The following is a 24,069-nucleotide window of genomic DNA, read 5'->3' on the forward strand; positions in this document are numbered from 1 at the left end:
ATTTGGTCGAAATGTTTGTAATTTACAGTGGGAGGCTGAGCAGATTGATTACAAATAATTTCGGCCCAGGTCCCTGGCAAAATAATTTCATAATTTCACTGGGAATTCGTGGTCAAAAAAGTTCAAATGAAGAAAACTGGAGAGATTTGAGATCAACTGACATTTATTCAAGGAATTTATTTTCAATAAGTGTCATGTATAGTAATGGATATTATATCAGAAAACAATAAAATTGTTGGTCAATGGAATCTTCCTACCCTGAAGGATAGACTAAAACATGATCACAGACCATAAACATGATCACAGACCATTTATGCAACATGGAGACCACTGAATTGGCCACAACCCCCTCTCTATTTAATGGACAGGTCTGCTGAGAGGTCTGCAGGCTCTCTATTTAAAAGAGAGGGGTTTGTGGCCAATTCAGTGGTCTCCCTGCTGCATAGATGGCTCGAATATCATGAGAACAGTACTTAGAGAGAACTATTTGTTCTGGTCCAAAAATGTCTTTCAAAGCGAAAATGGACACACCGTCACAAGCTTTACATTAGCTCCCAATTAAAGATAGCAGTTGATAACCTATTCACCTCTCTCTGTATAGCATCCAAGTTAAAACCAAGCCAATGCTGAATCCATGGTACAGGATGTTTCCCTTTTTAAGCTGTGCAGCCTCTTCTATATGTGGCATGTGTGTCCGTCCATGTATCCACTCGAAGCATGAGATTAAGATCGCAATACCATTGCACACCAGCAGAGCCACATGTGTGTGAATTAGGCTCAATAGGCATCTGAATCATCTAGTACTTCAGATGTTCTAAAATAGGGAAAAAGATATTTGACTGACCAACATGTCATTCAATGGCATAATGGCTGAGCAGAAAGTGATGACCTTGAATGTGCATATTGCTTCATTGCATATTGCTTCATATGGAACAATTAAATAAAATGTATTGGAGACAAACAAAATATAGTTGACTAGCCTTCATTGTTTACATGTTATACCATTGACTTTGAATACTGAGAGCAAGCGGTAGCCCTATGATCAACAAAAATGAACAGGACAGCGATACTGTACACAGTGTGTTGTTGTAGAGGTTGGAGAGCACACTCACTTTCTTAAAAACACAGCACACACTCTAGAGCAAAGTAATAAAAGACACTGTGGAGGTGTTGTGGCGAGTCCACCCTGACCTCCACAGGAATGCAGGAGACCCTTTACTGTACACCAAGCCCTCTGCACACACTGGGAGAGAACGTCACCAAGGCCAACAGTCGCCTCTGGTCATGAGAGGAGCTGCTGTCTAGTGTCCGTACTGTGCCTTCCAGAGCTCTGAGCCGACACATCAGTGATACAGTCTGTACCAGCCTGGGTGCCAGGTGGTAGGAGGGGTGGTGGCTGATTTTTGGGGGAAGGTGGGGGGAGGGCTTGGCGTTGGGTGGCAGTGGTGGGTTAGTGGGTGTCGTCACAGCTCATAGTCAAACTTGTACTCTTGTGTCAAGTAGATCCTGCGGAAGATGAGGGCGGCCAGGGCCAGGGTGAGCAGCACGATGAGCACCACGGAGCCGGTGCGGCTGGCGTCCTGAGGGGGGTGCGGGGCCGCGGGGAAGGCGGGGAAGGTGGGCCTGCTGGGAGGCTCTCTCTGGCCTTGGCCCAGGACCTGACGGTTGTTCTGCTGTTGGGACCGGCGCTGGCGGGGGCTCAGGGAGCGAGCGCTGGAAGCCGGGGGGCAAGCCTGTTCCTCGCTGGCAGCTGGAGCTGCCTCTGCCTACAGGGAGGAAGAAATCACAGATGATCAGAGTGGACGCACACACGCAAACACGCACACACACACACAAGCACACAGGCTCCACAAAAGCACAGCTGTTTCACTCACCAGAGACTTTTGCTTTTGGTTTCATAGTGTTCACAGTAAAAAATGTGTCAAACTCACAAGTTTCTTAGAAAAGCCTATTAGCAAGAACTTCAAAATAACTTGTCATCCGCTCAAGCTTATTTATGCATGTGATATTAGTCAACTCAACTCAACTCAACTCAGTATCTAAAGAAGCTAACATTAGCTCTCTTACAGGGAGAGTAATTTGTATTCGGAGCAGATCTCAGGATGATGACTAAACCATGAGTAGTATGGTAGCGCTCAGGTTTTTACACAGAAACAGGACATTCCAACCAATCAGAATACAGCTGGGGGAGGAGCTGTAACAATGGGAAAGAACAGGAAGAGGTAAACAACGAGTAATCACATGTCCTGGTTGTATATAAGGACAGTGAGACATAGCAATGAAGTAAGTGTGTGTGTGCTTGAGTCTGTTTGTGTGTGTGTGTGTGTGTGTGTGTGTGTGTGTGCGTGATGCCGGATGGATCCGGCACAGGGTCTGTCCCTTGTTTCCCCCACAGCAAGTATTAGTCTTATTTTTAACCACCCCACTCCCTACTGTCCGCATTATTTAATTCATTTTCGATAGAGGGACTACAGTACATACTCATCTACATAGAGCCTACTTTCTTGATCCTCCTCTCCAAAGTCCCTTCCCTGTACCTTTCATTGGTGGAGACCGATATCGTAAACAACAACTAGGCCTGTAACAATTATTACATAATTGTCAAACCGCAATTTTTTGACGTGATCGCGATTATTTTTGTTGAACCGTTATTATGCATTTCCCCTCCAAAAAAACACAACTTTTAGCTAACATTTAGACTAGGGATGTGCACAACTCATATTTTTCATAGTCGATTAATCAATGGGTGGTATGAACGATTAACTGATTAACTGATTAATCGTTTTTTGGCCGACATTCGAAAGATTTGATTCCAACGTTTTAAAATTAGTGTTTATTTGAATGAAGAAAAAATGATAACCCCAATTTGCCCAAAATCGATTAGTGAACAAAAATCTACAATGATCGTCATGAACGATTAATTGGATCCACCCCTAGTTTAGACAGCACTACAGTGTAGCATTTCATAACGGTTGCAGTTCTCAACAGTGGCAGTTGTCTATGATAGCATCTAGAAGTAAACTAATTAATGTAGCTAGCAAGTAACTAAACCAAACCAGATGCTCAGATCTGCCCCCCCTCCCCCCAACCAGTCGGCTCCACAGCACCTCATGATGAACTTTTGAAACAGGGTTTAATAGCTCAGAAATTACCAGCAGACGCGACTGGTAAGGACGCTTAATCGTGCGCGACCACGGCAGCCGTCTGGCAAGGACCGGACATAGCCCTAGCGCCGAAATAAAAAGAATCCCCCCCTTGGCATGGCTAATTTTTTCTGGCATGTTTCCTCTGCCCACGTTGGTGACACACACAGCTCAGTAACGTAATTATGGGTGGGTGGGAGTTGGTGGTGTTGCACTGGCTCCGTCTCTCACCTGCTGAGCCTGGCTCTCCTCAGAGGCTTCCTGTCCCCCCGGGGAGGGACTCTCACCCTGGGGGTCTGCCGAGGACTCGCTCTCCACCTCGCCGCTCCTGCTGGCCTGTCTGGACGTGCTGGACTCTGCCTGCAGCCATACGCGCACACACACGCACAGCGGTCATCCACAATATACTCTAGTGTATCCACAATATACTATGTTCATAACTCATGTATAAATAAATAACCCATGCCCCCCCCCACACACACACATATTGTGTTTTAGTGTTATTTTGTAAAATTGTAATTTCTGTAAATTTGTAACTTGTAATTGACTATTATCTACTATTATCTGTAGCATAATCTTGGAGCTCGTAGCAACATTCCACTGTGACACTACATGTGACAAAGAAAAGGAATCTTGAATCTCTAGCTCTCTTGAAAACACTGAAATAAGCTTGCATTAGCTTGTTGTAGAAATGGGTCTAAGGACCTAAGAAAAGGTCTAGAAACGCATTTCCAGCCCACGCCATCAGCTCAGAAGCTTCTGAGGTAAAAGTGCTCTTGAACATCACAGCCAAAAGGCTGGTGTAGAATCAGCAGGCAAGTACGCAACACGTCACCTTGAAATTGATCTGCTGGGCGAGCTCTTTGGCCTTGTTGTCGGCAGGGCTGGGCTTGCTGTCGGGGGAGACGGCCAGGAGGGCTGAGCGCATGGTGCAGTCGCACGCCTCACAGCTGAAGTCCAGGGATCTATCAGATGGTCAACAGTGTTAGCCCCAAACAAGCGCGTGAGTGCACAAGGGTGGGTAAGTGATGTTGAGTGACTGTGTGTGTGTGTGTGTGTGTGTGTCTGAGTCCCCCTGGTTGTGTGTGCTCCCTCTGCTGGCCTGCTTCTGACTCACCCACAAAATCACCTGGCCAGCCGCTGACACACACACCAACCCTGCATGTCTGTCCTCTGTACCCTCACACCATGACTCAGGGCACATCTACCACTGAGCTTCACGTCTGCCCCAAGTACCCTCACACCATGACTCAGGGCACATCTACCACTGAGCTTCACGTCTGCCCCAAGTACCCTCACACCATGACTCAGAGCACATCTACCACTGAGCTTCACATGTCTGCCCCAAGTACCCTCACACCATGACTCAGAGCACATCTACCACTGAGCTTCACGTCTGCCCCAAGTACCCTCACACCATGACTCAGAGCACATCTACCACTGAGCTTCACATGTCTGCCCCAAGTACCCTCACACCATGACTCAGTCCACCCATAGAGCAGTCCAACTATCTACCACAGAGCTTCACATCCAACAGGAGGATCAAAGCAGAACCAGGAAATGGCTTAAGCATCAGGGTAAAATCCTTTCTTTTAATCTATTTTACTTGAAAACAACAATAATTTCCAGGCAGGGGACGGGCTGATAGGTAGAGAAAGGGTGGCTTAATAGTATGTAAGTGTGTATTCACAAAGGAGGGCAGCTCATTTTATTCATAGCAAAGTCAACGAAAGGCTGGATGGATGTGTGCATTAGGGAGCATTACAACGACTCCAGATTTGGTCTGTGGACGTTGATTCAACTGTCTGAGATTCCATGCAGAGATGAATGGAAATGTGACAAGCCGCGGAGACGGTCATGATAAAAACAGGAACTCTGTTACGCTTGGAGGGATAAGCTATTATGCACTGATACTGAAAATACAGAAATAGCATACGAAATTAAGTTTGTTAAGTTCTGCACAATTGTGCAGAGCTGCTGTTGCTGCACTTCTCCAATATCATGTTTTAACTGGCAGAAAGTGTGCAATGTCATTAAGGGACAGATGTGCTAAAATGTTAGCGCCTGTTTTTAGCGTTATTTCGCTAGTGCGCCTGACAACATGGTACGAACTGACCGCAAATGGTCAAACCATATTCTGTCTGGCGCAGGACCACAGGGCAAGTTGCGCTTTCCTACTCATGCATATGCATTCATGGGAGGGTCGAGGGAGAGGTGGGTGTGAACGCGCACAAAACGTGGAGGAGATGCACAAGGAGAGACTGATTAATATCCTGTCGTATGTATGAAAACTGCGGGGTAAAGCACATGTCTGTTTCGCGGTGAAATTGCATGCATGGGGGAGAAATTATTATTCAATATTTTTGGTGATGCGATATTCGTGCAACACTGACGAGGTTGCATAGCCCACTAACCAAAAGGTCTCAGATAGATTTAATATGTCTCGATGTACTAAGGCCTATTACGTAGATCAAAACTGGAGCATTCACATTCACAGACATTCATTAATTACAATTGGCACCATTCAGGTCTAGAAGGTTTTGGAAACAATTGGCTTTAGAAGGTGAATAGATGCCAGGGATAGCCTACAATGCACTTGCAAATAAGATACTTGGCCGATGCGATCATTGCGTAAACCATCAACAGCAATGGCCAGCCTGAAGATAGCCTACCACACCAGTCCTACCACACCAGTCCTCATAATTTAAAGAAGTCAATTACAGAGAGGAAGCTTAATTATGGACAAAGCAAGACTGCATAGTACTGCAGGTCGCTATATTTTCCCCGTGCACATTACAGTTTGAGGGCGGTAACATGCGGTGATTGCACACTGAGGCGCAGGCTTTGTACATCCACCGTAAACTGAGGCGCTTTCTGCGGACTGTCCTAGGAGATGTTTATGCTGCGCTTGCAAACGTTAGTACTAGTAGTATCTGCTTCCAAGACCCTGTGTGTCATGTAGAAAACCTTTACATGAATACTGTGTGACATACACCAACAGCAGAATCCTTCAAACTTCTCTGGCAATTTACTTTTCTGTCAGGAACTGGGTGAATTATGAAAACATGGACAGTGTGCTGGGGGACTCTTTCTGACTGACAGCTCTCACAATTACCAAGGGAGCAGACAGGAGATGAGAGACAAAGGGAAGTGTCATCTCAGCCGGAGCCCTGTTGGAAGCCCTTCCATCAGGGAGATCATTATAGAGGGGAAGACATGTTCCTCTGTCACATCTCATCTTCTGGTGATAATGAAACAGCCAGCCATTAAAAAACCCATCTTCACGTGTTAATCGGTTGGTCACTCATCAGGACTCTCGGCCCCATCTGACGCCCCCCCTCCCTCAGTGGGAAAGACCAAAACAGCGTGGAAATAAACAACTGATTCAAACATGAGCTAGCCAGACACCCATTCCCCTGCTTTTGAAGAGAGCATGTTCTCTGTGGTCCCAGTGTTAATTACATTACATGCTTGCAGCAAAGTTCCCTGCTTCAGAGGGCTTTCATCTAATAGATCTTACTTTTTGGCGAGGGCTCTCCTCTCTTCAGGGGTGTAATCAAGGGATCCAATCGCACCCTCTCCTTTGGTTGGCATGAATCCGATTATGGCTATAAGTGCAGTTCTTACTGGAAGAGAAACAGACAAGGAAGGATTCCCAAAAATTAGACCGTCAGAAACAGGAAAATACAATTTCTTAAGCTGTGGATGAAATTAGTCGCTTAGATCACATCATATCAAAATCGAATCAAATTTTATTTATATAGTGCCTTTCGTGCACACGGTGCTTCACAGGGCAATAAAAACGGTCAAAATACAATAAAATACAACAATATAATGAAAATACAACAATACAATGAAAGAAAGAAAGCAATACAGTAAAAATATGATACGTAAAAACTGAGAAACCAGTGAGGCACAATAAAAGGCGGTAGATTCAAATAAAGTAAAAGGGATTAAGAGAATGATTAAAAAGATGAGTCTTGAGATTGCGTTTAAAAGTGTGTTCAGATTGTGGTGCCCTCAGCTTCTCTGGCAGGCTGAGGACCATAGACAGTGTAAGCCACTTCGCCGTACTCCTTAGTCCTCTCCCAAGGAACCACTAAGAGGCCAGAGCCAGAGGACCTGAGGGGTCAGGGGGTTAGCGTAGAAACACGGTGAAACACGGTGAAACACGGTGAAACACGATGAAACACGGTGCATTCTGTCCAGTCTAGCATCCCTGTTACATTAATGCTGTGTTTTCTGTGGGTAAGCCTGGATTTAGCCAGCCTCGCTGCGGACATCCGTCATGCACGGATCCCCCCGCACATCCTCCGGCTGACACAGAACACCTTCCACTGTACGGATGAGGCTCGCGGCATCTAGGGCATGTCAGTGATACGATTACAGTAGCTAGGTTTACCTTTCACTGAGCTCAAAATTCACCTAAAATGAACTTCTGTAACAGTGTAAGAGCATCAGTGAGTGTTCAAATAGAAAGTCAAAAAAGTATACAAAAAATCATTAAATTAATGACATTTAAACTGGGAACTGAATCTGATTAATTTCAGTAGTAAAGATTTGGCAGAAAACATCTGGAAGGGAGAGGGGGTACGGCTAGCAATCCCCCCAGAGAAATACTCTCTCTTTACACCCATAGAGCCCATCAGTGTGAATCAGTCTCCTAGCCTGGTGTCCACATCCTGATCACGTGAGCTCACACAGATCAGTCTGGTAATGCACCAGTTCAAACTGATTTCCACCTGACCATATATCTGATCGGGCCAATCCCAACAGTTTATCCAATATGGGACTGGTTGGATACAATGACTGTACAGAGGAGCGCACTCCACACATTCCATTGCTCTCATTGGTTATACTGTAGGTCTGTCCAATTGCATCCAGAGGCATTTTGATCTACGCCTGTTGATTATGCCCCTTGGAAATCGAAAAGAATTAAGAGTTTCCAGACCCTTCGCATTCTTGCAAATTGGATCTGGCGAAGCCAGGCTATTGCTCCCCCGCTGTCTATTGAATTCACTGAGATAGAAGAGCAGAAGACCAATTTCCTCTTGGGGAGATTAATACAGTATAACGAAACAAACAAAAATCAATAAAAGCAGAAGGAGAGATCTACAGTACATTCTCCCACTGAATTCTCATGCTGGGAAAGTAAGGTGAAGGAAATGCTCAGTAACAGGATGGATTAACAATGGTATCTGAAAGCAGGCAAGGGAGGAATCTAAATCTCAGACTTGAGGTAGGAACATAGTGTCCTGCCAACAATAGGATGTTGTGAGTGAATATAAAGTACATGCCCTCGTCTTTATTGACACTTTTCTCATTGACTTTGTTCTGCTGTGAAATCTCCTTTTCAACCCTTTACAATTTTCGACTCTTTGAATTCACCGGCTAAAACCAGCGATCAATCAATCAATCAAAGCTTTATTTGTATAGCGCATTTCATACCCAGAGGCAACACAATGCACTTTACAGAGAACAAGGGAGGTGGGCATACGACCCACTCTCTACATATTCAGAGGGAAGCAAAAAAACAGTAATCACCCGGGGGCCAGATAAGTGAGCGAGAGAACAATGTAGGACAAAAAACACCCAAGCAAAACTCATTTGCATTTCCAATTCCTTTCAATTTGAGTCAGCCAATCTCTCATTTGTTGTTGTTCAGTCCACACCAGGCAGACAACTAGTGAGAGACGGGATACTAAATTTAGGGTAGTAGCAGCTGGAGAACCAGTGCTGTGAGAGCCAGGGGGTAGAGCGGAAGTGAGGAGAGCTGTGTGTGTGTGTGTGTGTGTGTGTGTGTGTGTGTGTGTGTGTCTGTGTTTGTGTTTGTGTCTGCACTGCCAGGGGGGCTTGGCTGCAGGGATACCTACTGCTCCAAGATGGCTGCCAGGTCTCCGGGTGGTGGCCAGAGATGCTCAGACAGATTTTCTTCCCAACCTCGAATCTCCCATTGGGCTGGAGGAAAAGAAACAAGCATTATATCCATAGCTGTGAATACCAGACTCAGACTTAATAAGCAAAGAACAGTGAAAGATGTTAGAGTGAGAGGAGGGAGGGGGAACCACCTTGGTAACACTTTAAAATAACTACCCCTTATAAATAGTTAATAGATCCTACCTAAACTGTTAGTTAATGAGTTATTAATTGTGTATTAAATGTTTGTCTTTGAAATCGAGAGTTTAACATGTTTTTGAATGATTTTTCAAGGTGCCCACCCACATCCATTGTATGACCAAAATGGTGGTAGAGCAATTATCAGACTTTCTCAAAAGTGCTAGTTTTGTCGTTTTGATCTGAACATGTTTGATCTTGTATATGATCATAAGTAACCTTAAAACAGGGCTAAACATGCCTTTTTCCCTTTACTACTCCTTTAAGTTGGTCAATGATTTAGAACTATGACTTATAAATAGTTAATAGATCATGAACAAGCAATTAGTAAACTACTTACTAATGACTTGTTAAGTATTTGTTAATAGTTGATCCACCTACAGTTGGCCCCATCAGGCCTTCCATCCACCTGATGTTGTGAGCTCACATTGTTATGCGCAGTCTGGATATTCTCGATAGAGAAAATTTTGATCGGAAAACAATTTCTCCACAGCGAACGGTGTCGGAGTGGCTACCCCGCTGCTACTATTAACAAGCCTATGAATGGAAAAATCATGATTACGGACAAACTGTTACCTACCCTATGGCAATGCTGGTGAGCATGTAACTATTGTTATTGTAAATAAATTGATCACCGCGTCCAAAGATACAAAATGCATTGGACAATTGTTTGTGGAACCCTGAACACCCGTCCGAACAGGCACACTCCATTCGCTTCTCAGTGGCTATTCAAATTTGTTGAAAGTCACTTACACTAGTCAGTCACTGCACAGAAAAAAAGCAGAGTTCCAATCACAACCTTTCCAACTTGCCTACAAGCTTTAATCAAGCTGTGATTGGCGCAGAATTTATTCGGCTGATGCAAGGAAAGAAGAGAAAAATACCAATTCCATTTATTCCCACAAAACCACTGAAATCCCCCGTGACAAAGTGCAATGACAGCCTTTGTTCTGACAATAGTCCTTCTGTGTGATGCAACCAGCCCTGCGTTATGACAAGCTGTCTATCCTGCAGCTTTTGATCATTTGATCTGCTGCCTTTCGGCGTTACTCCATCTAACACATAATTGGATATGACTGAGAAAGGAATGTCCAGGGGTGGGAGGTCTTACTGTGAGGAGGATGATGCTGGGGGGTTTCATGGGGTACTCTGGGGGAAGCACGATCCTGCCATGGTAGACCCCTCCATCGAAGTCGGAGTCAGGGGGACCGCGTACGGAGAAATGCCACTCAAACAGATTGTCCTGCAGGGGCAAACGTCAGAGGAGCTCTTCAGCCACGAGAATGCTCAAACTGTACAATGACAACGAGTAGGACAGGAGAGACGCGCACATGCGTGGCTCTGAGGGCGAGCCCTCTGCGCTGAGGGGCTGTGGGCGTCGCTCTCACCTCCAGTGGCTGAGCGTGGTAGTGCTCTGTAGGGTCCCTCAACTCCGCCGCCTCCTTCATCAGCCTCTTCACAGCTGTGAACAGATGAAAAACAAACAAGCAAGATGGTTAGTGGCTGTGGTCACAACGGCTGACATCCCCAGTGCTTGGAGTCCACCTCCACCGGCGTTCAAGGCTACTGGCTACTCTCCCGTCTGCATGGATCCCCACCTCCAGCTCTCTCAGTGGGCATGACTCTGGCCTGAGATACGCGGGGGCTGGATAAGTGCTTCAGACCGGGTTAAATTCTCCCTCAGTTTGAACAGGATTCAGAAAGTATTTTATAGCACAGGGAGACAGGCCTGGAGGAAAGAGGTACTGGTCTGGAGCAGGAGGCACAAAAGAAATACCAAATTAGAGCGTCTGAAGTTGTAATCGAGGTTAAGGGGAAAAGGTAAGGAATTAAACCAGTCTGGGGAGGTGACGGTAGGTGAATTGTGACCTGCGGCGGCTATACACGTGACACGCTCTGGGAATGGAGAGCTCTGGAAACTTCTGCCTGCATTAACAGCTGTGACACGCGGACAAGTAGCACACGCCCGGGCCTGCCAACAGAGTTAATCTGGGGAAGGACAGACAAAGAGGTGGTGTGTGTGTGTGTGTGTGTGTGTGTGTGTGTGTGTGTGTGTGTGTGTGTGTGTGTGTGTGTGTGTTTGTGTGTGTGTGTGTGTAGAGAGGCAGGCTAGTGCTAGAGCTCCCAGTGCCAGTCGCTCTATTGCAGCTGGTTACTCACTGCCCTGAGAGTGAAGGACATGTCAGACTTCTCCTTGACTTAATGAAGACCGCCTGCCCTGAATGCTCTCTGAATCTGCTTCTGCTGCTGGCCAGACTGGTGGGGAGGAATCAAGGCAGCACTAATGGCCGCGATCCTAACGCTAGCGTCAGCCCTGTGCTTCCAATCCAAGGTCATATAGGCACAACAGGTGCCACAGTGTTCCAGTGTGAAAACGTTATGTCAACATCATGCTAACTGCGCCACACACTTCAAAGGCACAGAGCTCCGAGTCGGCAGCGAGCGAGGCCAGTGATCTCTGTGTCAGCTCCTCTGTTATTGGCTTGTTTTACGGCTATCCCAGCAGTCTACTGAGAAGAGGGCAAGATAGTGCTGGAATTGGAATGTAATTGGGGAAGGGAAGTGGAACTAAGAGGTATTTGGACAAAATGGAATGGTTTTGGAATCCAATTGAGCGCAGTCGGCTATGGTTAGAAGAGAGTAGAATTTAGTCTGTGAAATGGGCTCAGCTGAGGGGAGGAGTGGGGGCTAGGGGAGCAGAGGAGAAGAGGTCAGGGCAGATGAGAGGAAGAGAGGAGAGAGGAGAGCAGAGTAGAGGAGGCTCTCCGGGCACGTGTTCCATCTGATCCAGTCCTAGGGGAGGCACTCAGATGGAGCTATCAGTAATCCTGCCCTGGGAAGAGAGAGAGAGAGAGAGAGAGAGAGAGAGAGAGAGAGAGAGAGAAAGAGAGAGATAGATAGAGATGGAGAGAGAAGGATAGACAGAGAGGGAGAAAAAGAGAGATGGAGAGGGAGAGAGAAAGAGAGAGATAGAGAGGGAGAGAGAGAGAGAGAGAGAGAGAGAGAGAGAGAGCTAGGAGAGTCAGACAGTGTGAACATACAGTTCTGTGATGACCACCCCCACCCTTGTTTACCCAAACCTGAAGATGTACACAGGGTCATCATAGGGATCAATGGACCTCAATAAAGCCTGCTCTGTCTGTGTAATGTAGCCTATAAACAAGGTACCGGTCCATGACCAATAATGGATTTAAATTAGGGAGGCACCGATGCATCGGCCGAACATCGGCATTGGCCGATGTTGGCCTTGTTGACTGACATCGGCCCATCGGCAAATAAAATGATGTTCACCGATGGTAGTGGCCGATGTTATGTCGCAACAATTACGGCTTTTTTTGTTGCAGAACGTGGCCTACCCAGCTGCAGATTCAGAGAAGATCCGTGACGTAACGCCGCAAACGCACGTGTAGTTTGCTTTCAAATTAAAGTGAAATAAAAATGTCGGCCCTGTGGGAATATTTCACCATCTCAGACAAAGATATGCGCTATGCAACTTGTAAAACTTGTTCAAGTGACATTTCAAGAGGAGGTACTACAGCTAAGGATTTTAACACATCAAATCTAACTGGCCATTTGAAAAGCAGACATCATTTCTTTTTTTCCCTGGCACAAAAGGGGGAATAAAAATAAATAAAATAAACATCGGCCATCAGCATCGGCCGTATTGTTATTTTAAACATCGGCATCGGCCCTGAATTTTGCAATCGGTGCATCTGTAATTTAAATCAATTAATTCAAACAATTACTTTTTTACAGCTCACCTATTTCGGCTCCTGGGTGAACTGATTTTTTGCTTCCCTCTGGAAAATGTAGGGGTAGGATCTATGTCCACCCCCCCCCCCCCCCCCTTTGCTCTCTAAAGCACATGTTTAGAGGCTCTCTAAAGCCTCTGTGTATGAAATGCAAAATAGAAAATAAAGTTTGATTTGATTTCATTATCACCAGATATAGATACATAGAATATATAGAATAGTCCTGACTCCTGATCTGAGACAATAGAGTATGTCTAAGACCAGACACTGTATCAGAGCATCAATGCACTGCCTTAACAACATCAAATTGGAAAATATTCTGCACATCTGTTAAAAAAATATATTTCAAAAATGCAAAGCTTCAACAGAAAGTTGCAATACAACAAAGTTGCCGGACCATGGCATATGGAAGAAACAATGAAATAAGGCTAATCACAGCTTTATCTGGAAACCTCAATCCATTCCTATGAAACTACTCACACTGGTTACCATGAATTTTCAAGACCCCTTATTAGTGGGGAATTATGTTCCAGAAATGTTAATCAATAAAAAGACATATCCCCAAGAAACACACTGTAACTAGGTTGAATAGGCCGTCAGCTTGAGGCTGCCTTTAGCGTACAATAAGCAGGGTTTTTCCTGCATAAGGGATTTTTTGGCGCCCCCCAAAGAGATTTTAGTCAGAGCCAAAGGAAAATCACCAGTGCAAAAATGCTAAAAATTTAGAATAAAAATAGCAATTCAAATCCTCTCCAAATGTGTTTGATAGCTTGTTTGATATCTTGTTTCAAGTGCAGCCCATCCCTCTTTCTTGCATTGTCCATTGTTTGGACCACTAGTAATCTAGATAATTAATAGACAGATTAATATACAGGTTATCAGTATCTTAAATATTTTGTCTTCATATCCATTTTGTGTCATGTCGGGAGATTTCCCGCAATTGTGAAAAGTGAGCTCAGTCAGAACGACAGCAAAGAATATTTATGCTGGTAGGCTACTCGGCTTAAACCGGGGGTTTCCCCCAAAAATTGTGTGCGCATCACCCCCCAAAGATCCATTCTGAGCCAGGAAAAAGCCTGAATAAGTAGGCTAACAACTGCATGACACTTAAGATTACAGTAGCCTATAGACTGCATTGATTGTGTGTGTGTGTGTGTGTGTGTGTGTGTGTGTGTGTGTGTGTGTGTGTGTGTGTGTGTGTGTCATGGACCGGAGGTGACAATGAGGATGATGTGTGGCGTCAGTTGCTCCGACAGGCACTGTGTGAGTTCATAGTACACAGTCTAAAATGGGGCAATACTCCCCAGCAGGCCTTAACACACAAACAAACAAATACACACACACACACACACACACACACACACAAACTTCCCTAGCAGCAATGTACTGTACCATAAATCCCTGGAGTGTGAAACTGTGTTTTCTAGTCTACAAAAAAGAAGGAACACATCTAAACCGTCTGGAGATAGGATGCTCTGCCTGGCTGTCGTCTCATGAGTTTGTAGCTCTTCTCTCATGCTGTCAGGGTTCAAAAATAACAATTTCCACAGGTGGCACTGGTGCTACCAACGTTTTTAGGTGAGACAGTGAGTGAGACTATCAGAGGTGGGCAGGCACACAGAGCACTTGGAGTGTTACGGCTCCAGCTTTGATCGTGGTGGATGGATGCCAATGGCAGCTCAGACTCAGCCTGTGCCGCTAAGCCCTCCAGCAGTCACAGGCCTCATCTCCTAGCCAAGGCAGTGGTCAACAGTAGTCCGGCCAGCAAGTAGCAGTGACACATTGCATTTCCAGTCTACTAACTCCATGTGGGGGATGCAAGGTAGAAGATGCCCGGGGAAGCCGACAGTTGAGAAAGACAAATTTCAGTTGTTCCCATAACAATAGGGCTGTAGGATTGTATCGATACAACGATGCATCGCGGTACGTAGTCTCGCGATACTGTATCGATCTTTCAGCCCGGAGTATCGATACAGCCGGGCGCTGTAAAATTTAATTAATTAAATTTTTTTTATTTAATTTTTAAATCCAGTTTAAAAAGCATATTCTACAATATTAAGTTAAAAAAGCATACATATAAATAATTTTGAAAAACCATAAATACTACAATGTTGACAGTTTAAAAAGCATGGATATCAAATGTAAAATATTTATTAGCTAGCTCTCTGTCCAGTCATTGAGTTTGAGTTATCTATATAGTGCATTTGAGCCATTCAGTTTTCAGTCTTGAACACTTAAAATCTTTCAGTAAATGATGTGTGTATCGCAATACGTATCGTATCGTATCGTATTGTATCGTGACCTCTGTATCGTGATACGTATCGAATCGTGACCTGTGTATCGTGATGCGTATCGTATCGCGAAATCCAAGATGATATACAGCCCTACATAACAAGTGACAATATTCTATCGTATTGTCTGGCTTCCCCTCCATCTCTCCTCCACAGTGGTTCTCTCAACAGCTTCCAGACAAACTAAGCTGTTTAAGATTTTCTAGATAGACACTCAGACAACAGGGTTATGGCAAGAGGTGAGCCACTCACTATCAAAATAAAACATACAGTAGTGGAGTTCAAATGTAATTTCATTACATTTGGAAGACAGATTTTCCCTTGAATGAGATGAAAGGCTAGCATGTCTGTGGGGTCATGATCGCTGCAGCCCCTTATCTATCATGAAATAAAGATGGGACAGCTGCAGCAGTGCACTATAGTATACAGCCATGCAGACAGTGCATGTTCACACCTGGCATTAACATGCGTCTTGGGTGATCCGATCACAAGTGGACAGCTCTACGTACTTTTAACATGGGTGATCCAATCGCAAGTGGACAACTCTAAGTACAGTGTTTCCCCTACTACTGCCTTGGAGTTCACATCTGGCATTAGATTGCGTCTTCACATGTGTCTCGAGTGGCTACTTTTGATCGGATATCACTTCCCTGCTCTAACTTACATGGAAATAAACACGTACATCATTTCCGTCTGCAAACACCAAATGGTGTGGTGGTCGTTGTTTTTAACCGGCGGGAGGTAAACAATGCACTTCCTGTGCCTAGTCTGACGGAAATTATAAGAGGAAATAAAAACGATAGACTGTCTATTCCTTGCCATATTCCAGGCAACCAAATTTCCCAAGATGTTTGACACACTCGTAATCTCTACGGGCTATGAAATTTTCAGACGTGGTCATGGACAAAGCCAGCTTACGCGATTGGAGAACTAACTTGAGATACTAGAACTAGAAATACCGCTTTGCAGATATATGCCTCCACCCTTTGCGGATGTATTCCTCTGCCAAAAGTCAGGTTGCTCTAAACATGTTTTGTGAACTTGACGTTAAGTCAAGTAATATTGACCTTTGACCACCAAAATCTAATCAGTTAATCCTTGAGTCCAACTGGACATTTTGTCCAAATTTGAAGAAATTCCCTCAAGCCATTCCTGAGATATCACGTTCACCAGGTCAAAAACACCTTTTGTGACATCACGGTGACCTTGACCTTTGACCTTGACCACCAAAATTGAATCAGTCCATCCCTGAGTCCAACTGCACATTCTGGTCAAATATGAAGAAATTCCGTCAGGCCTTTCTTGAGATATCGCATTAACAAGAATGGGACGGATGGACGTACGGACGGACAAACCGGAAACATAATGCCATCTGGCCACGGCTGTGCCGGGCGGAGGCATAAAAAGGAGGAACAAAAGTAGACAGCACAAAACACAAATGAGTACGTACTTCACGCAGAGGAAGTCAGTTGAGCAGGCGGTCCTTATGTGACCCAGGATGCATACACACTGCAAGAATGTGGCCATATGCGGCCCAGACCACCTCCACATGTGGTCTGAGCGATCGGATCTCAACGAGTCCTCAATGCATCTTGGATGTGTTCACACCTGTACTTGGGTGTGTTCACTTGTAACCGAATCACCCAAGATGTATGTTAAAGCCAGGGGTGAACAGAGCATACACACACATCCTTTCAAGACTGGAAAACCTAAACCTGACCATGTTTTTTTAAGATGAAAATTGTGTCATTATTGCAATTATTGTAATTAAACATGGCGTGCACAGACTGACCCTGGCTTAAATTATGCTCTGTTACATCCCACAATCATAACTGGCCTATATTGACTACACATCCTGGCACAGACTTAATGTAGCCTAAAACTGAAGAGTTTGGTGATGCTTCTGTAGTAACTGCTTGCTCTGGTAGACTTTGGGTTAACACTAGAAATGGTGCTAGGAGAGCACAGACCTCTGCCCATGAATGCATTTTGTGGCTCTGTGCATGTGAGCAGGACATGTTTGGTATTGCTGCATTCATTACATCGAGAGCTTAATGCCAGTCCATACCCTGTGTCTCATAGCCTGTGTCCATGTCGAGTTCACCTCCATTCACCTCCATATCGTCGTTTCAATCCCCCCCATTGACAATGAAAAGTACAAAAAATCGGTGCACTCCAGGCTCTCCCTGCGCACCCCCCAGTCCAAACCCTGTGTCTCTAGCGCCCGCACACAGGGAGCTGGCTTTGCTCAAAGTTTGTTTTAATTGGTGGATTCGCCCCGTGACGGTGATTCGGATCCGCTCCCAAATTGAATGGGGTCTAAATTGTCCAATGCTACACCCCTCCCCCGAGTTTCATGAAAATTGGTAGTGTTTGTGTAATCCTGCTAACAAATAAATGAACCAACCAACCAACAAAGCCACCGAAAACATTTACCTCTCGCCCTGCACTGTCACAGAGGTAGATTAAATATAAGCCATGGTAGAACTCATTTCAGATCAAAATGTAACCTGAGGCGCCACTGAACACTAGAACAATTTAATGCACTTCATTTGGTTTGCGGATTACTCTGGCTTGGCTACAGCTGAAAGAGATGCCGCAGGTTTCAATAAGATTCGGCTCTCCACGGTGGGTACTGGGTAGAAAGAGACAAAGTAAAAGAGAATAAGATGCCTGATGTGGGTGGTCAAATCAGTTTGGTGGTGCAGAGCGAAGAAGAGAGTTGAAATGCGGTTCTTTCTCATCCTCCAACAGCAACTCACCACATGTTATCCCTCATCTTAACTATGTCTACCTGATTTCCCAAAACAGTTTTGGAGGGGCTAATCAGCAAACCAGCTCCAGTCAAACTATCCTAGCACCTCCACCACCACCACTCAACAATAATAAGCTACCAAGAATGGTGAACTAGAAAGAGGCCATATGAACGTGTGAGTGAAGCAACATGTGTGCCAACCCCCTGAGGATGCTGATGCTCTGTCACTGACTGTAAACAGGAAGGGATTCAGGAGATAAACATGGAGGCCAGCAGCAACGGGATTTGGGGATCGCTGCTGCTGTCACTGTGGACTCCCGGATGCGCTCTGACAGGGGGACTCACAAGCGCTGTTGAGTTTTAGATGTGGAACCCTTTTTAGCCATCTCTCGTCGTGACAGTCAGTGGGAGTCACAAGAAAAGCCTCTGCCCCCACATGTGCCTCTTGACTGAGCCCAGCGCTGTGCGGGCAGGCAGGGTTTCGGTCGGCGGCCCCCAGGGAATAGGATTATAATCCATACAAAAATCATCTTGCGCAACACATTTAGCGTTTGCTGGGGATGATTCACTGACAGTGAGGTGAGATGGGGGGACACCGGCGAGATGGGGGGATGGGGTTACGTAATAAAACTAAACTCACACAGTAAGATACGATGGGGTAATTATTGTAAATCGCTTTGGATAAAAGCATCTGCAAAATTATTAAAGTAAATGTAGGTGTACAGTAGGGCTGGCCCGAGTCATTTGAGTATTCCACTATTCGGTCAGTAGGTTGGTATTCAGAGCTCAATTCAGCATTTGGAACTTCATTTTGTGTCCCGATACTCCAAACCGATACCAATGTTGTCATAACATTACACTGAGTGACTCACGCTTGTGTTTTCTCCCTCAAAACACTCTCTGTGGGTCTCTGGTTAGGGCTGTCAACTTAGGCATTTTCACCTCTGCACACATGCGCGCGTGTGTGACAGCCCCAGAGTGGAGGAGAGACAGGCAAAGGGCCCATCCCCACTGGTCATCTGTCACTCACTTTTCATCACTTGCGTGGGCGTGAAGGGATAAAGTTCGGGCTTCGAGCTAAAGCCTTCTGTACACTGTACGACTGAAAAAATCTTAGATCGGGAATCCCTTCACACTGTACGACCGGGACTCCGTCTCAAGACCATATGACCATACGACGTGTGTATTCACACTATACGATTTGTATTCACACTATACAATTTCTGTCAGGCACGATTATGCCCACGATTCATCTTGGCTAAACTTCTATGTGATCTGCGATCTACGACGAAAATATCTGACATGCCAGATATTTTGTCGGGAGGTCGTGCCTCGTCGCAGATCGTACACCTTCTCACACTGTGCGACTTGCGAGTCCCGATCTTCCGCGACCGGAGGATCATTCGACTCCACCTTCCGGCAACCGCTCTCCATTGGTTTTGAATTGGACGCGGAAATTGACGCGAGTGACACATGATGACTAATGGGGACGGGCGCTAAAATGTAATGTGACATAAGTACGTTGGTGGGTCGAGAGTTGGAGCAAGCAATGCATGGACTAGGATGACGTTGCTACGTTTGGTAGCAAACAGCCCAAAAGGTTTTTTTTAAGCCATTTCGACCTTTGATTGATTTTGGTAGGTAGGCCTACTAGTTTATCCTGGTAGAAAATATTTTTTTATAAAACTTAATTAGAAATGGTTTTCAAGAGTTTATGGATGTAGCCAGAACGCAAAAATGAAACCTATAGGCTACTTGTCAGAATGTGAAAGTGAAACCTAAACTTGGACAAACTGATAGTCAAGCAATGATAAAATAAACCCACACATGATTAAATCATGAACAAATACTCAGGTAGCAAGCTAAACAATCTAGCAATCTTACAATCTACAAGTAGCAGGAGGCAAAAGTTGCACAACAAGGGAATGACTGTCTGGCGCATTGCTCAGTTTGTCACCGGTAGATGCAATGCTGCCATCTAGGGGTTGAGAACAAATAGTATTCGGTATTCGTTTGTTCACACACCAAAGAATATTTGAAGTCTGTAAAATGGTATTCAGGACAGCCTTAGTGTACAGAGACTGTTGATAGGATCCTTGGGGGCCCCTGACTGCCCTCTCCCAAGTCTGGGGGAGATGTAGAAAGTGTTCACCTGTTCACAGCTTACAGCCCTCTGAGATGAGAGATAAAGCTCCCTATCCAGACTACAGTATCATGTTTCAAATTTGTATATTACACTACATATAGTGTAATATACAAATTTGGAATATGATACCACTTTAAACACTCCAAATCAGATCTCTCAAACAAGGCTTCAACCTTGTCCAAATCTAACAGGTGTGCGTCGCTCGTCAGTATCACTTCCTCCCGCAACTCATACTGGGATCGAACCTGGGTCCTCTGATTTGCAAATGCACATGGCCACCTCTCATAAACACCGCCAGCTACACCACCGAAAAGCTAGCTCTTCAATGGCATGAGTGGGTGATATAGGGAGGTAAAATGACAAAGCACCCTCTAGTGGTACGGTTTAAACCGTTGTACTAAAATGCATTGCAATTTTTAAATAAAAATTATATTTTTTGCCTGAATTGCATTGTTATTCACATCGTTTCTAAGGCACTTACATTGAGTAATTTTATCGATTTTGATTATGTTTGTGCAATTAAAGACAGAATCAAACATTTTACAAAGATTTTGGGAAAGCTGGGTGTAAACTGACTGACTACAGTTCCCATGATACACATACACTCCCGTGTCGCTGCTACACAGAAATAGCCGATATGCTTTCCTGGCTATGTCAATAGATAAATCTGTCTTGTTCTGTCCTGCAAATTTGGTCAGATTTGTCGCATTCTATTGTCCACCCTTCCATTGTACACAATAGTAGATAGCTAGCTAGCTAGCTTTCTAATGTTAGTCAAACCAGACTCATACGGGACTTGCCAAACAGAAAATGTACACTGTGATGCTAATTATCGCCACGTTCTACTCCGTTCACTTATGCTAACAACATTAGTAATTAGAACAGTTTTATTGATCTAGCAGTCAGTAAATTTGACCAAATTTCAAGAAGTGGACATCACTGGAATCCTCTCAGCCTATATAATCTAGCAATGTGCTCTAATTCAAGAGCAATTGTCTCATGTTTACGAAACACACCAGCATAGTGCTCTGGTCAGCTGCACTCTCCAGTGAAGTGCTCAAAACACGGCAGAGTAGAGTACCCAGATGCGTAGTTCGCTGTAAAATAACATAAAATAAATAAAAAGCACCTTTGAGAAATCACACATTATTGTGATGGAAGTTTATATAGTCAGTAGTTTATTGCTTTATCTATCCAAAATGGTATGTGTTGTCGTTAGGTTTTGTCCTGATATCGATTTAGAATTATTTCAACATTTTCTCCCATGCAAAAGATAGGGCGGGTACGAACCCAACCAGTAGAGGGCGTAGTTTTACACTTTGGCTCCCTATTGAGGAATGATCTTAAAGTCGCACTGACTTTTGAGATCATCTAACTTCCTAGTTTGACGTATTTCCGACGCAAACAAGCTATGAGGGTGGAACATATGTTTAGAGGAATTTGATTGGAACATTGACAAGTGGACGGGTTTTAAGAACTTTAGACAGATTCGATAGAAGGATAGCGTTGATTGACGGGTGGATGTCGTGAGATTATTGGCCTAAAATCTAAGGTACCTGTTGTCGTCATTGCACGTGACCTACCGTTTTCCAGGAAGTAAGAAATTATATACTTTGATATAAGATTACAACAAAAGTAGAATTTTGTAATTTTTTTGGAATACATCATTGAATAGGTGAACACTATGACCAATTATGTGAACCAAAATGGGACAGAATGCTTTTTTCATTTCAGTGCGACTTTAAGCAATTCAACTCGGTTACACAAATTCATATGAAAAGTAGTTTACATTATCATGCAAATAGCCCCATTAAACCAGGTTCTGCATTTTGTGAAACTACAGAACGAAACTCATGATATGCTTGATTCAGCCCAGTCCAGATCCCCTAGGAGGGGAATTCAGCAAGAGCCAGGTGTGTGTGTGTTTGTTTTTGTGTGTGTGTGTGTGTGTGTGTGTGTGTGTGTGTGTGTGTGTGTGTGTGTGTGTGTGTGTGTGTGTGTGTGTTTGTGTCTGTGTGTGTGTCAGGAACCAGGAACAAACCGTGAATATCACATGACTTACAGTACGTGGCCTAACCAGGGCCAACTCTTGCAATAACACTATGCAAGTGATGCTTTTTCTAAAAAATCATATGAATAAAACACGTTTCTGTGGTGCAAAACCTAACACAAACCTTAGCTGTCTATAACCTGGATGACCCATATGAAGACGTAAACTGCCAGCAAGCCGATATATGAACTATAGCACAATCTCATGAGATTTACAGTATACATTCTACATTGCTATCATTGTTATACCCCCCCCTAAGCTAACGTTAGCTAAACAGACAGCAGATGCGACTTGTTATGACCAAGTAGAAGAATTAAGAAGTCTGGGTCCTGACTCGGAATGATGTAGATGAGGCTCAGCTAACGTATGTTACAAGATTAATGTTAATTTAGCGATACTTGCCCACCCTAGCCTAGCAAGCTAACGTTAGCTAGCTAGCTAGCTAGTACAGTCCTGCTAGTGCTAGCACGATTAGTAACCAGCCTCTTGGTTCTATTGACAGACTTACCTGGACTCTTGAGGTTGTATTTGTTCTCCATGTCAACAAGTCACCACAATACAAAATCCTACTCGGTGATTTACTCTTCCTGAATGGCCGATGTCCTTATTAGCTAATTCAAGCTAGCTAGATAGCCACTAAATAGATCCTAACAACGTGTTCCGTTCACCCTATACAGCTGTCATATCAGTTAGTCAGCTAGTAGTTAAGTCGTGGGCACAATCTATGACTCCTTTTTCTTTCGAAGTGGGGCGATGACTTGTTCCAAACTAGAAACGTCAGTGGCAAAAAAAAAAGTAAACAGGAAGTAGACCTGTCGAATACGACTTGTGTTTTAAACGCCGGCGTTCGCCGGTCCGGAACAGTTTAATCGGCGGGATTCATACTAAATCGAGTAGGCCTAGGCTACAACTGAATCGTTCAATCAATGTTGACTCCAATATGTTTATTTGTTTTGCTCTGACTTCACCGAAAGGCTCCGGTGGTGGTTCATTCAGTGTGCTTTGTGGGGGCGGACAACCTTCATTCTCTCCGTCTCTTCCCTCAAGCCTCTCTCTCTCAATTCAATTTCAATTAAATTCAATAATAAGAACAACGACAACCAAGACAGATATGTCAACACTACACCTACAAACATCCTACACAAATAAGAAATGCTACATTGTACAGACAGCAACAACAATTCGAGAGCACAAAACAAATAAGCACAAAAAAACCTGTAGGCTACTACATCTTACACATGGCAAATAAACTTTCTATTCATTCTATTCAAATGAAAGGGGGGCCGTTGTCTCTGTTGGTGCAATAAATATAGTGCAACATAGTGCAAGAACAAGACAGGACAGTGCAAAATACAAAGTGATAAAATACAATATACAATACAGATTGCAAAAATGTACAGACTAGACAGTGTCAGTGGGGGTCTTGTTGATGAGGCCAGTTGTAGTTGGAAAGAAACTGTTTTTGTGTCTAGAGGTTCTGAAAAGAAACTTTGAGTTTTTGTGCCTAGAGGTTTTGGACTGCAGCCTCCTGCTGGAGGGGAGTGATTCAAAGAGTTTGTGACCAGGGTGGGAGGGCCCACTTCAAGGCTCTGTGTGCAGGTACTGGAGGGATGGCAGATTACAGCCAATTACCCTCTCAATAGACCAGATGACACACTAATGTCTGCTCTTGTCCTTGGCAGTGGTAGCTGCGTAACAGAAGGAGATGGAGGAGGTGAGAACTGAGAATGGACTCAATGATGAAGTGCTCTGTGTTGTTTTGGCCCCACAAGGACAACAGATGGTCAAGTTCCAACCTGTAGGCAGACTCATCCTCAT

General features: G+C 44.4%; 1 protein-coding gene across 1 annotated transcript; it reads right to left on the reverse strand.

Annotated features, from left to right (window-relative positions):
• Positions 1-203: 203 nt before the first annotated feature.
• On the reverse strand, positions 204-23,026 carry ube2j1 (ubiquitin-conjugating enzyme E2, J1). The gene is made up of 8 exons (XM_084439738.1): positions 22,760-23,026; positions 10,646-10,719; positions 10,369-10,500; positions 9,017-9,101; positions 6,664-6,769; positions 3,979-4,108; positions 3,375-3,503; positions 204-1,766 (listed from the first exon to the last, which is right to left on the reverse strand). Exons 1-8 carry the CDS (start codon positions 22,788-22,790, stop codon positions 1,464-1,466), a joined length of 990 nt encoding a protein of 329 aa, XP_084295864.1. The 5' UTR covers positions 22,791-23,026; the 3' UTR covers positions 204-1,463.
• Positions 23,027-24,069: the final 1,043 nt, after the last annotated feature.

This window comes from Borostomias antarcticus, assembly GCF_949987555.1.
Source record: "Borostomias antarcticus genome assembly, chromosome: 6".
Taxonomy (NCBI): domain Eukaryota; kingdom Metazoa; phylum Chordata; class Actinopteri; order Stomiiformes; family Stomiidae; genus Borostomias; species Borostomias antarcticus.